The following is a 13,839-nucleotide window of genomic DNA, read 5'->3' as shown; positions in this document are numbered from 1 at the left end:
TGTGTGTGTGCACGTATCACTATCTGTGTGTGTGTGTAATAAAAATAGCCGTGAAGGCAATGACAAGTTGTGAGATTGACAGATAGATGGGATATCTACATGAGGGTTGTGCGTTTGACAGATCGATGGGATATCTACATGAGGGTTGTGCGTTTGACAGATCGATGGGATATCTACATGAGGGTTGTGCGTTTGACAGATCGATGGGATATCTACATGAGGGTTGTGCGTTTGACAGATCGATGGGATATCTACATGAGGGTTGTGCGTTTGACAGATCGATGGGATATCTACATGAGGGTTGTGCGTTTGACAGATCGATGGGATATCTACATGAGGGTTGTGCGTTTGACAGATCGATGGGATATCTACATGAGGGTTGTGCGTTTGACAGATCGATGGGATATCTACATGAGGGTTGTGCAGCGGTACCAACTGGGGTATGTCCCAATGTCTTCAATGTTATAATAATAAAACAGAACATCTGGTGGTGAGAAGCTAAACCTCAAATCAGGAACGCCATGGACCAGACATACCTCTACTACTCCATGCATCTGCGACAGACGCACATGGAGGGACACCTCAGCAATTATCCAGCACAGTGTAGAAATGACACAGGATGTTTTTAAATCAACACTTCCGCCGTGTGGAGTGACAATGAACTACAGGGACCTCAATGCTCCACAGGCATTCACAGACTACTAGGTTAGTATTAGTCATCAAAAGGTCATCCTTCATTTAGTAGTAACACTGAGAAATGTATAGTAACATTACACCATTGACGCTTTAGCTCCACTGCATTGCCTCTGGGACAAGATGCACAAGAACAAAACAGGACAGACAACAATTGATTTGATTGACTTTATTTGTAAAGGCACCAAAAGTACTTCCTTACTGCAGAACATTTCATTTATTTATAGTAAATGTTTGTTATTTTTATATTTCACCATTTCTTTAAATGAAGCTATAATTACATGACACAAATTGTTTGTTTTTTTGGGGGCCAAAGTATGAACTTCAGTTTTTTTTCATTATACACAAAATATGTATTCAAAAAATGACCTATACAAAGCTCAAAATGCTTACAATGCTTCACGCTACGGGGCAACGGGTAAAGGGCAAACAGTGGGTCAGGGGTTAAAGAGGGACAGGTATAGGTCAAAGTACTGCACTTCCTCTAGTGTCACAGCAGTACTGTAGGACAGAGCACAGGAATCATCCAGGACAGACACAGAATATGCAGCCATATATCTGTGGTGTCCAATCAAAAACGCATATTTTGACCAATTGGCAAAACAATGTTACTCATCTAAGAAAACCAATGGTCCAAACCTCATATCTCTATCATAATCCATTCAAAAGTTATTGGAGTGTGTACCCTTGTAGGATGGCCAGAATTAGGGTGACAATCAATGGAAGCCAGAGAAAAAAACAGGGTCAAAAATCTGGAAAATTGCATTGTGTCAGCTAGGCTGGATTCTGTGCAAGAATTAAGGCTACTGGTTACCTGACAGGCTCACTTTCCCATTGAACTCATCTTCCTTCTCGAAGCCGCAGGACATAAATTAGAGGTAATATGGATATCGATTTGAGACATGACGTAGTACTTTCTTATTTTAGTATACGGTTTTCATATTAATTCTACATTTCTATTCCTTTTTGAAAATTCTTCACAAAAACAAGTGTATCTCCAAAATGTCAACAGAGCAATGAGCGTATTTTCAAAGCCTTTTACATTTAATTCAGCTCATGTCATGCCAATTTAGCTTCATGCGACCAGTGGAAACTTTGAAGACGAGCACAAAATGTCAAATCCTCAAAAGTTGTTATGCGAAACCTGCACCGCTATCTGTCAACAGAACTCAGTGCTTATTATGGGATGTATTAGTTTATGAAACGCGACGTTTGGGATATAAAGGGGAATGATATGTTAGAGAGACCCAACTGATCGATTCACAACATGAAGAACCTTATTTGTCTTGGCAAAATGTATTTTATAACATAAGTGAAATTATCACGATAGCGCGTTTTCACCCACACATAAAGCTTCAGAAGTATAACTGTATACATAAACTGGCCCTCCACTACTAAACAAATACATCGTTAATTTAGCGGAATCTTTAAAAGCTTTTTACTCTCATTCTATTTCATAGCGATAATATTCAAACAAGTGTATTGATCACAGAAAATGTGGACCAAACTTTAAAACATTTTGTGGCTAATAGAAAGGAATACAGTTCCAAGAGACATGCGTTTGTGTGCATCTACCCACACGCATTGCATATCACTACTGTTTACGTCAATAAGAGTAAGTTGTGCTGTTCACAAGCAGTATTAGACTTAAAACAAAAGCCACATTTCAATCCCAGGCTCACCACTGACTGACCAAAGTTCAAATCTATATTACAGAGGTTAAATGAATGCATTCACATACGGCTATGAAATCTGTTCTTGTGACACTTTATCTAAGACATTTACACAGATCTCTACACCCTCACAGTGTAACCCACCATCAAACAGAGAGGATGTCTATTAATATAAGGGGAATACAAAAAACATACAATACATCACACGCTGTATAACAGGCTGGGATCAAAGCAATGGTCAGACAATAACACCAATCCCTTCCCAATCGTACAGTAAAACCAGCAGTCAGCTTCACATCTTCTATACCATTCAACCTTTAGTTCTAGCCTACAGCGGCACTTACAGGTCGAGCTAATAATCGCACACTTTCTCCAACAGGCTGAGAGAAACATGTTGGGGTTTGTAGAAAATATATATATATATTTTTTTAAATGTAAATGCACACCAAAATAATGGCGATTTGTGCTTCATCTACTCAAATGACTGATCAAAAATGTTCATTTAAAACTATTCATTGGCCATGGACAATGCAACCACATTTGTGAGTGCTGTATTTGTATTCTATACGAGAGCTAAATCATGCATCATTTCTTCTTACAGAGACTCATCTTTTGAGTGACAAGATAGTGGGCGCAGTGGACATTTTGTTCTATGCCGCTACCTAACATGAGAGACCGAGATGTCAACCTGTTTCCTAGAATAGACCAGAGATCCCTGTTCAAAAGAGGTGACTCAGTGGATGTCAAGAGCTGCTTTCTAAAAGACTTACTGCTTTCTAGTGTTGAAGAGGCAACGTGCACTCTCCTACTGCATCACCACCAGGGAGAGAAAATATCTGAAGGTGTTTTCTATCTCGCACAATGTTAATCATCGCTGCGATCTGTACATTCAGACTGTTATGATAGTACTGATAGCATGCCTTTCATGGAAGCGATCTAAAGTAGCTCAGTGGGTTAGACAGGGCTCTCTGGGGACTGGAGTCACCAAGTTACACGCTTCACCAAGAAGACTAGCATCTTGGGGCGGCAGGGTAGCCTAGGGTAGCCTAGTGGTTAGAGCGTTGGACTAGTAACCGGAAGGTTGCAAGTTCAAACCCCTGAGCTGACAAAGTACAAATCTGTCGTTCTGCCCCTGAACCCACTGTTCCTGAACCCACTGTTCCTAGGCTGTCATTGAAAATAAGAATTTGTTCTTAACTGACTTGCCTAGTTAAATAAAGAAAAAATCTTTCAACGACTGTCCTTAACCTGGGGAGGAATCATAACCTGAAAATCAAAGCGAGGCCAACAAATTTTCAGAACATTTTCTCACTGATATCAATGCAGGATTTTGACGCTAGGATTCAGACATTAACAGACAATTTTTGCTGTTGCTTGTCTAAAAGTCGGTTTATGAAAACAGTATTGTGAGAGTTACCCCACATCAACCAACTGAATCAAGTTGAAACAGAGACTAGAGATCTGGGTGACGCGAGCCTGTCTGTTGGATCTCTTCTGGTTTGTTATTCCACTTATACTATGTGACATTCAGGCTCCCAGATGGGCCTTGGTAAATAAGAGAGGAAGGAGATGCTCAGCCAGGGTGGTGTAAAAACACAGATCCATTTACCACTGGGCCATAAAGGGAGCAGAATGAGGGAAAAACAAATGAGCAAAAAGACAAACCACAAAAATAAAATACAAAATAAAAAGATATATACATGAAAGAAATGATAGTAAAAAAATCTATACTGTACACAAATTGAAGCAGTTGGAATGACGGCAAATGCATCAGATAGGCCGTAGAAGTCGGAGGACTAAAGGGGGAGATGTGGTAGAGAAGAGGGACTGGCATGGATAGATAGCAGATATACAGGACCACAGCCCTCTGCCGCAGCGGTAGTTAATATGCGGTAGAGGGCGGGAGGGAGCTCTAGTCGGACTTGTCCCCGTCCTCCTCACGGTGGCTGTCAGCTCCCTCGCGAGAAGCCTTCTCCTCCTTTGCCAGCTGGGCCTGCGAGGCCAGGATGGAGGAGAGGGAGAAGAGGCCTGAAGAGGAGGTGACGGCCGGCAGGGTTGACTGACTCAGGCCCAGAGGCATAGGGGTCATGGGCAGGGCCAGACCCTGGAGCTGGGACAGCTGGTGAGCCTGGAGCTGCTGCTGTGGACAACACACACACAGCTCAAACACAGAGGAGACACAGAGATGGGTACATATGGCTCTCACACATATATTGGCAGCCCTGCACTAACTACCTATTTCTTTGAAAATAAGTTAAATAACTTTTGGTCTCCAAACATTATTGGATTTTCAACATCGCAGAACCATACATTATATTGTAAACTTAAGTTGACAATTTGAAATGTAAAAAATTAAGACAAATGGCATGGATAAACATATTGGCACCCTGGAGCTAGTATTTCACTGCACAGCCTTTGGCCAAGATAACTCCCAACAAATGCTTATTGTAGCCACCAATGAGCTTGCTGCAACTTTTATTGGCAATTTAGCCCACTTTTCTCCAGAAAACTTCTCCAACTGCTGTTTCTAGCTCTTGCCATAGGTTATGGATGTGGTTCAGATCTGGACTCTTCATGGGCCACTCCAGAACAGTCCAGCGCTTCTTCTTGAACCATTCCAGGGTGCTTTTGATGTGTGTTTGGGGTCGTTGTCCTGCTGGATGACCAACAACCTTTAACGTCACAGTTTATAAACACTTTTTTTTGACACCCAGTTTAAAAACAACAACATTGGACTCTATATAACATTGATAATTGACTGATTTCACGAGGTCCTGCACACATTTACGACCAGGGGCAGCAAAGCAACCCCATAGTATTATCAAAGCTCCCCCATGTTTGATTGTAGGGAGAGTGTTCTTGTCTTTGAATGCTTCATTTGGTCATTGGTGCCAATCATTTTGTCAATGCCATTAGTCTTTATTTGCTGAATTAAAATATTAAATTTAAGTTTACAAAAAAAAAAAAATGTACAAACTGTGCACATCCATTCCACAAAATGTACGACTGGGCCTTGACAAATTCCAGACAAATACCTTTTTATCATCATCATCAATATCATCATCAAGTAAAGCACCAAACATAAAGCTCCATTAAAACCCAGAGCATCAGATGCATTATCATAATGATGGATTGATAGCTAGATAGTGATGAGTGTCAGACCCATAGAGGACATCCTGGAGGGAGCAGCCTACCCGGATGATGGAGTTCATCTCTGGAGGGGTGACCTGCTTGGCCCTCTCAATGGCTCCCAGGACCTGCTGCTGGTGCTGGGACACACACACATGCAGGGGGGTTAGATGGCTCAATACTACCAACACTGACCCTGTGCTCCTCACCCATTCAATTATTAAGTCTCTAACACAAGGCTGGGCTTTGATAGAGAATCAATGATCCACTCCCATGTTGTAATGGGTCATCTCGTCATGGACACAAATTAGCATATCTTATCTGGATCACAGCAGAGCGCTCTGGCCCCTTTCATTACAGGGCTCGCAATGATGAATGGAGATATATATATGGGGGAGAGGAGTCAAATAAGAATGATCTCATTCCAGGCTGCAGGGCACCACGTGGGGTTAGGGGTCAGGAGTTAGAGGGTGTTCTTACCTCCTGGGACAGATAGGGGAGGACTTGGGCACAGATCCCGTTCAATCTCTTCACAATCTCAGCCTGAGGAGATAAAACACATAAGCCCTTAGCTTCATTTAACACCGCCTCAGTCTCACATCAACATACACCCCACCCTCCCAAAGAGCACTTCACAAGCACACATATATATTACTTTACGTTCCAGCAGTAATTATCATAACAAACTCCAATATGCAAAGCAGTGTTAATTGTGTTACTTTCTAATTCAGTGTGATATCTGAGAAGACATTCATTTACTACACACCACCATTCTAGACAAAACACCACACTTATCACTCCATCATCATGCACACTGACATCTCGCTCTCCTCTTAAAATGCATTTTGTGCCTCTTTCTATATGTGAGGAAGAATATGATGCACACACACGAAAGTAAGAGGAAATGCTGAATGTTCTGTCAGGTGGGAGAACAATTCATTGAAGCTAACCGGAAAGAGGGTCTTGCAACTGGCAGGGATGGGATTTTTTTTTAAGTGGAGGGAGACAAAGAAGAAACAATAACCCCTTTTCAATATATCCCCAGTACAAGCTGACTAAACTGTCTGGAGCTCCTCAGCTGGAGAGAAGAGAAAGCTTGGGGAGGAGATTGAGAGAACGAAAGAAAAAAGGGAGGAAGAACGAAAGAAAGAAAATGAGAAAGAAAGAGAAAAATTAAAAAGACAAAGAAAAAGATAGAAATGGAGAAATATAAAAATTGAGAAGACAGTGAGAGAAAGAGCAGGCGTGAATTCTCCTCGACATTCAGTTGTACACATCCCCTTCGATTTCAACCCTCTAATGCTGCCGCAGTTCATCTGCACCCAGTCACACACACACACACACACACACACACACACACACACACACACACACACACACACACACACACACACACACACACACGCGCTAACATAATTGGGGATCCACACACAAGCGTGCACACACAGATTTTCTAAATATTTCATCCCCGCCAGATAAAGGAGTAGGGGTGATGAATTGTACTCATGAGGCAGAGCAGGGGGGCTGTGTGTGTATGAGCTTGTATGTTCTCGAGCGTGTGTGCGTGACTAGATTTTTCACTGCGTGTTCTTTTCTGCCGGTGTGGCTGTCAGGGAGGAGCCGTCAATCTTTTAGCGCGCCAGACAAGGTCACTGATAAGGCCGGGTCCACAGAGGCCCATCGCTCTCCCTCAGTAGCCGGCCCATGAATTACCACCCCCATCTCGCAACAAAACCCCCCCGATCTATAGGCACCGGATTAGCCCCTTAGACAGCAGTATGCTACTCTTCACTGTCCATGTAGTAATATACAGAGACTAGAGCTTTACCCTGCGCAGTACTGTACTGCTCCTTCTTTTAGAACAATCCCTCTGAATAGGGATGTTTTCTTAGCGATGCCAGAGAGAGATGTTTCACTGTCTGTCTACAGGGGCCATGAGGATAAGAACCAATTCCCATCTCTGACAGCACTGCTGAAGAAGGGTTTCCTATTAACATAGACAGAGAGAGACTTACCTGCTTGTGCATTTCGATGTTCAGCCCATAGGACATCTCATAGTACTGTAAAGCAGAAGGAAGATGAGGCGTTGTTATACAGTATAATAACAGAAAGAGGGAAACTCCATTATGTCCTGTAAAGTGTAGACAGATTGTCTAGCTATATGCATTTCCTTCTGTCCCACAGAGCCATCTACAGGAGCCATCTCCTGGTTCTCATGCAACATGTCATTACTGTTACACCAGGTAAAACCCTTCACACACACACACCCACCCACCCCATTGTCCTCCTATGTCGCTGTGAGACGGAAAGGGATGGTGTGTATGTGTGTGAGTGTTCGGTGTTAATGAGCAGGCCAGTGGCTCAGCATTAGCCCTGTTAAATCACCAGCTCTGTCTGTGAGGGCACAGGCTCCAGCGTTCAAAAACACGCACGCGCGCGACGGGGAGTACAGGCTGTCCAGCCGAAACTGCACGTCCCTAAAGCAATTATGGTGCTGGGGAAATTGAGGTGCTGGCGATAGCAGCCGGCGATAGCAGGGGAACCCGATAGGCAATTAAGGGAGGGTGGACCAGGCTGGGGCTACACACACACTGATCCGCTGATGGATACGAGTACAGCGCTGCACAGATTAGATGAGATTAAGCCAGTCAACGGATCAATTAGAGACAGAATCAGACAGCTACACGGGCCTTGCCAGAGACAATGAGATTAGCTAGAGGTGGAGAGTATGTGTTGGGGGAAGAGAAGAGAGAGGATGACAACACCAGAGACAAAAGGACCACAGATGAGACTAGAGGAGAAATCATAAGAGGAAGGAGAGAGACAGAAAGACTGAGAACAATGACATGGAAAAGAGAGAGATGGGCATAGGGCTAGAGAGGAAAGGGGTGGGAGAGTATAGACAGGAGACAAAGGTAAAAGAGCGAGATGGTATTTTCAATATTGCTGTATGTTGTAGTTGCTAGACTAAAATGGTGCCAAATTCAATGACCTGTTGTAAAAAAATGTCCTAGAATAAAAGGTGAAAATATGTTTTGTTGACATATTGTTGCAGTGTTAAACATCCTGCTGCCTGTAGAGGTGGTGGTAGGTGGTATGAATGCAGTTTCCCCTATATTCATTTAGCAGCGGCGCCCCAAATATACACAGAACAAAAATTAAAAACAGTTCATATAAAGAAATCAGTAAATTTAAATGAAATAGGCCCTAATCATTTCACATGACTAGGAATATAGATATGCATCTGTATTTGGCTCATGCAGCGTGACACATCTCCTTCACATAGAGTTGATCAGACTGTTGATTGTGGCCTGTGGAATGTTGTCCCACTCCTCTTCAATGGCTGTGTGAAGTTGCTGGATATTGGCGGAAACACTGTCGTACGTGTCGATCCAGAGCATCCCAAACATGCTCAATGGGTGACATATCTGTTGAGTATGCAGGTCATGGAAGAACTGGGACATTTTCAGCTTCCAGGAATTGTGTACAGATCCTTGCAACAGAGGGCCGTGCATTATCGTGCTAAAACATGAGGTGATGGCAGCGGATGAATGGCACGACTATTGTCCTCAGTTACTCGTCACGGTAACTGTGCATTCAAATTGCCATCGATAAAATGCAAGTGTGTTCATTGTCCTTAGCTTGTGCCTTCCCATAACATAAACCCACCACCACCATGGGGCACTCTGTTCACAACGTTGACATCAGCAAACTGCTTGTCCACATGATGACATACACACCGTCTGCCATCAGCCCAGTACAGTTGAAACCGGGATTCATCCATGAAGAGCACACTTTTCCAGCAGTCTGCAGTCAGGTCAAGACTCTGGTGAGGACGACAAGCACGCAGATGAGCTTCCCTGAGACGAAAAAAAACAAAACAATTTGCAGAGGGATGCACCTGATTGGCAATGATGTTCAGATATCCTGTGGCTAGGGCTGGGCGATATGGCCAAAATCTTATATCCCGATATCGGTCATTTCATATCCCGATAACGATACATAACACCATATACACATTTTCTGTAAATTCAATGAATAAATAATTTATATAAAACGACCACATGTAAAGGCCTATTTCTTATTACATTTTGAATTATACTCAACAAATAAAAGGTATTTGCATTTGGTACCTTGGGTCGAGTATTAGCACCAACTCACGAAACGCCCGTTTCTCGACCGTGTAAATTGGGGCCATGTCTTTGCAGATGTAAGTGGTAACGGAAGCTGTTATCTCCTTCCATCTTTGTGATTCTTTGCCAAATGGTGTGACGAGGGCAAAAGCCTCTTGCAACGTCTGAGTAGGGGGTTTGTTTTGAGCACTCAACTGTACTTTTTTGGGCCTCATCCGTACTCTCTCCGTACTGTTTCACATGATTCTTGCGTAGGTGGTAAAATAGGTTAAGTGGTGTTTGAGCCTGTTGTCGGGACCGGCCTGCGGGATATTTCGCAGAGGATGGTTTTCTGGTCTGTGTCAGACTTTTCATACCCAAACCACGCCCATGCGACCGAAGTAGCTCCTCTTTTAGGTATAAGCTCCGTGTCTCTGTGCTCTGTGTCACATTCACTCTCCCCCATGTTTGTTTGTGTTGCAAATTTCCTTCCACATGGCACGTGTGTGAAAAGCGCAAAGCGAAATCCAATTGACACAAAATATTGCTGTAAAGAGTGTGATTTGCAACACCACGAAATAAACGATAGAGCATAATATGAAACGATAGACGTTTTTCTATCGTCACGCGATATGTATCGTCATATCGCCCAGCGCTACCTGTGGCATTCAAACATTGCTCAAGGCTCCCAATGAGTGCCATGAAAACAACAGCCTGTAATGTCAAAACATGGCATTATGGATGCATGTACAGTACTCATGTGGTTTTGTCCATACCCTAATCCTCCCATCAGCTTGAAAGAGCAGGAACCCGGGACTCAGACCAGGCAATGTTTTCCAATTCTCCAGTGTTTTCGTTCCTTAGCCCACTGGAACCGCAGTTTCTTGTTTTTTTGCTGAAAATAGTTGAATGCTAAGGTCGTTGGCTGCCATACCACATTTGTGTCAAGGTACGACGAGTTGTGCATTGTTTTATGGGTCTTTGGGCACCAATGTTGTACTGGACTGTCAGTTGACTAACTGTAGCCCATCCGTTGCTCTGCACAATTTGTGTCAGCCTCCGTTGTCCTCTTTCATCAATGACCTGTTTTCGACCACTGGCTGGATGTCCTTTGGAGAGTGGACCATTCTTGATACACACAGGAAACTGTGGAACGTGAAAAACCCAGCAGCGTTGCAGTTCTTCACACACAATCCGGTGCGCCAGGCACCTACTACTATACCCCATTCAAAGGCACTTAATTAAACCTTTTGTCATGCCCATTTACCATCTGAATGGCACCCATACACACACCTATGTCTCAATTGTCTCAAGGCTTAACAATCCTTCTTTAACCCGTCTCCTCCCCTTCATCTACACTGATTGAAGTGATATGACATCAACAAGGGGTCATAGGTTTCACCTGGATTCACCTCGTCAGTCTACGTCATGGAAAGAACAGTTCCTAATATTTTGTAGTTCTGTACCAAACAGAACTAGCAGTCTCACACATGAGCGCACAGCCACATCAGTTATATTTCAGATGGTGTCATCATTACATTTTAATGCATTTGAGTAGAACGTCCTTTTAAAAAGTGACATTGACAGAGCAGGGTCACTCACAGTAGCACACACACAGGCAGACTGACAGAGGCAAACACACACACAGCGAGACACAAACACAAAAAAACTCACCATGATATAATGACGTTGCATCTCAGACTTCTCACTGGCCAGCTTGTCACACTCCAGCTTCAAACTGCAGAGAAGAGATCAAAATAGAAAATATTTAGGCTCCAGGAAGCATCACTCATACCTCTTCAGGAAGACAGGAAATGACTTCATCCTTCACTCATCGGATCTTACAAGGTGTCAATCCACCAAGAGAAAAAAAGCCTCCCAAATAAACCCTAATAAAATACCCATACGTATTCCCAGAGTGATTTAAATGTCCTGCCTATAAAAAGCGGACGGTTGGTGGATGACGTGGATGTGCAGCTCTGCTCTGTGTCGCAGACAGTCATTAGCTGTAATCATGTCACAGCGCTCGCTGCAAGAGTTACAGGAGGTGACAGGACAAAGGAGGCCAAGCCTCTACTGTCACACCACTTATCACAAGCTTTCATATTAGAATGGCGTCCGTGTTGACATCCCCCTCTGTAGAGCGTTCCAGTGGATCAACATTAACCAGGAGGGAGCCGTTCTGAATACCAGACCAGGGTTTATAATGGTGTGTTCACGTTAAGATTGTTTTTGGGATCTAGATCTGTGCCGTCAGCGTCACTGTGAATGAAGACTCAAATAAGGCAGACCGTTAGCTGTGGCGAATCCTCATCATTGTCCCCAACTGGGAAAATGCTGCTCATAGCCACCGCCGTCACTGACATGGAAAAATAGTTGATGCAAATGGGATCATATCAGTGGCGCTGTTAACTCAGCCCAAAGTGAAAGGTTAAATGATTTTTTATTATTTATTTTTTGACAACCAAATCTCTATTTTTGATGTATATGCCATGTTATAGATGGGTCCGGACACCTTTGTGATTTCACTTGTTTTTGATAAACATAAGTTTATACTATAAGGACGAACCCAGTCTGGACTTCTGCATAGGGGACTAGATGATTAGAGATGAGATTCAGAATGACAATACACTGAGAGTTTTGCAGTTTTCGAAAAGGAGGCATTTGTTTTTGTTCATGTTTTTTCAGGGCCCTCATACCGCACAACTCGAGAATGAGGAAGTGATTCGTTGTTTGTGGTAAGTCTATCAAAAACAAGTGAAATCACCAAAACAAACAGGTGTCTGGACCCTTCTCGGTCCTATGCCATTTACATCTAAAATTGAGTTCTTTTTTTACAAACAAATATTTTCCTTTAAAGAATAAACCTCATTACAATTCAACAGCAGTCGTCAGATTCTCTGACCAAACAAGTGCTCAGGGGGGCGCATTTCATTCAGACAGCTCTCTCTCCCTCCCTCCATCCATCCGTCTCTACTCCTCTTTCGCCTGCAGCCTTCACTTAGCCAAATCGCTTTTTCCTCCTAAAAATAATAATATCTGCAGCAGCGCGTGCGCAAACACAGGGGTTGGTTGTCATGACAACCAGCCCCCCCTGCTGCCACCCTACCTGAGAGCGGATTGTGATTGTCTTTGTGCGCCTGTGATTGGTGGAGGTGACCCGGGGGCTCGGAGAGACGCTCTCAAACGACACTTTGATGGAGTTTTATTGCCGCTCCTTCCGCCTCTAAATCGCTCCTGCTGTCATCTTTATTTTGATTTATGTATTCCCTGATCTATTTATGCATGTGAGGGGGGGAGGGGTGACAGTTACAATGCTCACTACTATGCTCAGGAGACCACCTGCAGAACATTTCCCTAAAAGGGCTGAACACAGCCTTCTACAAAGCCTCGTCTGTGGCTCCTCGGCTCAAGTCATTAGGCAGCGTGTATGCAAGCTCTGAATACGGTGTAGAGAAAAGGTATTCTTTCAACTGCTTCTGAAGGGGGTTAAACGGTGGGTTGTCTAGGGAATTACACACCAAAGCCCAGGCTCTGAGGTGTTCCTACTACACTAGGAATGGACTGATGATCAGAGACAGAAATTTCACACAATGAACAAACATGCAGGCTTTTATCTGCTTCTCCTCTGATGAAGCTCAATAGAACAGGGAGGAAAGAAAACCTCAGCCAATACACTTCCTAGTTCCTATACCACAGGTAAATAGGGGGAGGGAATCAGAGGCAGTTGAAGCCCTGCTGCTTCAAAGGCTAGAAATCCATAAAACGGAAACCTTCCTTCGGTACCATGAGATCCACGAACTCCACACATTTAGTCATGAATCAAACAGAGCAATACACTGTACTCTCTGGTACATCTCAATCCAGGTAAAATAAATGACCTTGTGCCATCTAGCAATTGCCAATATTGTTAGGTTGTGGTTATAGCAGGACATCAATAACAGTGCTTTCTATTACATGAAAGAGAACAAAGTTCTAGACTAGGGTTCTAAATAGAACTGACACACACATCCATTGGTCTGCTCTTAAAACATATGTCCTATTTTCATGTCTTCTCCTCTGGAGCAACAGCACACTCCTAGAATACGTATTCTTTCACCTGCTTCCATCTGCCTCTGAAGGGGGTTTAACGGTGGGGCGAAATAAAATGTATTAGTCTTGCTGTGATTTATTTGATATTCTAATCATGCAGGTTATTCCAGTGGGCTTTTGCACAGAACCGTGCAGCAGTG

The 13,839-nt window shown here is 43.4% G+C and overlaps 1 protein-coding gene across 2 annotated transcripts in view; it reads right to left on the bottom strand.

Moving 5' to 3' along the window:
• Positions 1-847: 847 nt before the first annotated feature.
• LOC135556499 (TLE family member 5-like) overlaps positions 848-13,839 on the bottom strand; it is a 40,008-nt gene continuing 27,016 nt past the window's right edge. The window contains exons 3-7 of one of the 2 annotated variants that reach the window (XM_064989750.1): positions 11,282-11,345; positions 7,511-7,555; positions 5,976-6,038; positions 5,561-5,635; positions 848-4,506 (exon numbers count right to left, since the gene is read on the bottom strand). In XM_064989750.1, coding sequence (XP_064845822.1) covers positions 4,279-4,506; positions 5,561-5,635; positions 5,976-6,038; positions 7,511-7,555; positions 11,282-11,345 — 475 coding nt within the window. In that variant the 3' untranslated portion in view covers positions 848-4,278. The remainder of the gene's footprint in view (positions 4,507-5,560; positions 5,636-5,975; positions 6,039-7,510; positions 7,556-11,281; positions 11,346-13,839) is intronic. The other variant, XM_064989751.1, reaches the window with a different exon arrangement.

Source organism: Oncorhynchus masou, chromosome 15 (genome assembly GCF_036934945.1).
Source record: "Oncorhynchus masou masou isolate Uvic2021 chromosome 15, UVic_Omas_1.1, whole genome shotgun sequence".
NCBI lineage: Eukaryota > Metazoa > Chordata > Actinopteri > Salmoniformes > Salmonidae > Oncorhynchus > Oncorhynchus masou.
This window is presented reverse-complemented; position numbering and strand designations above follow the sequence as displayed.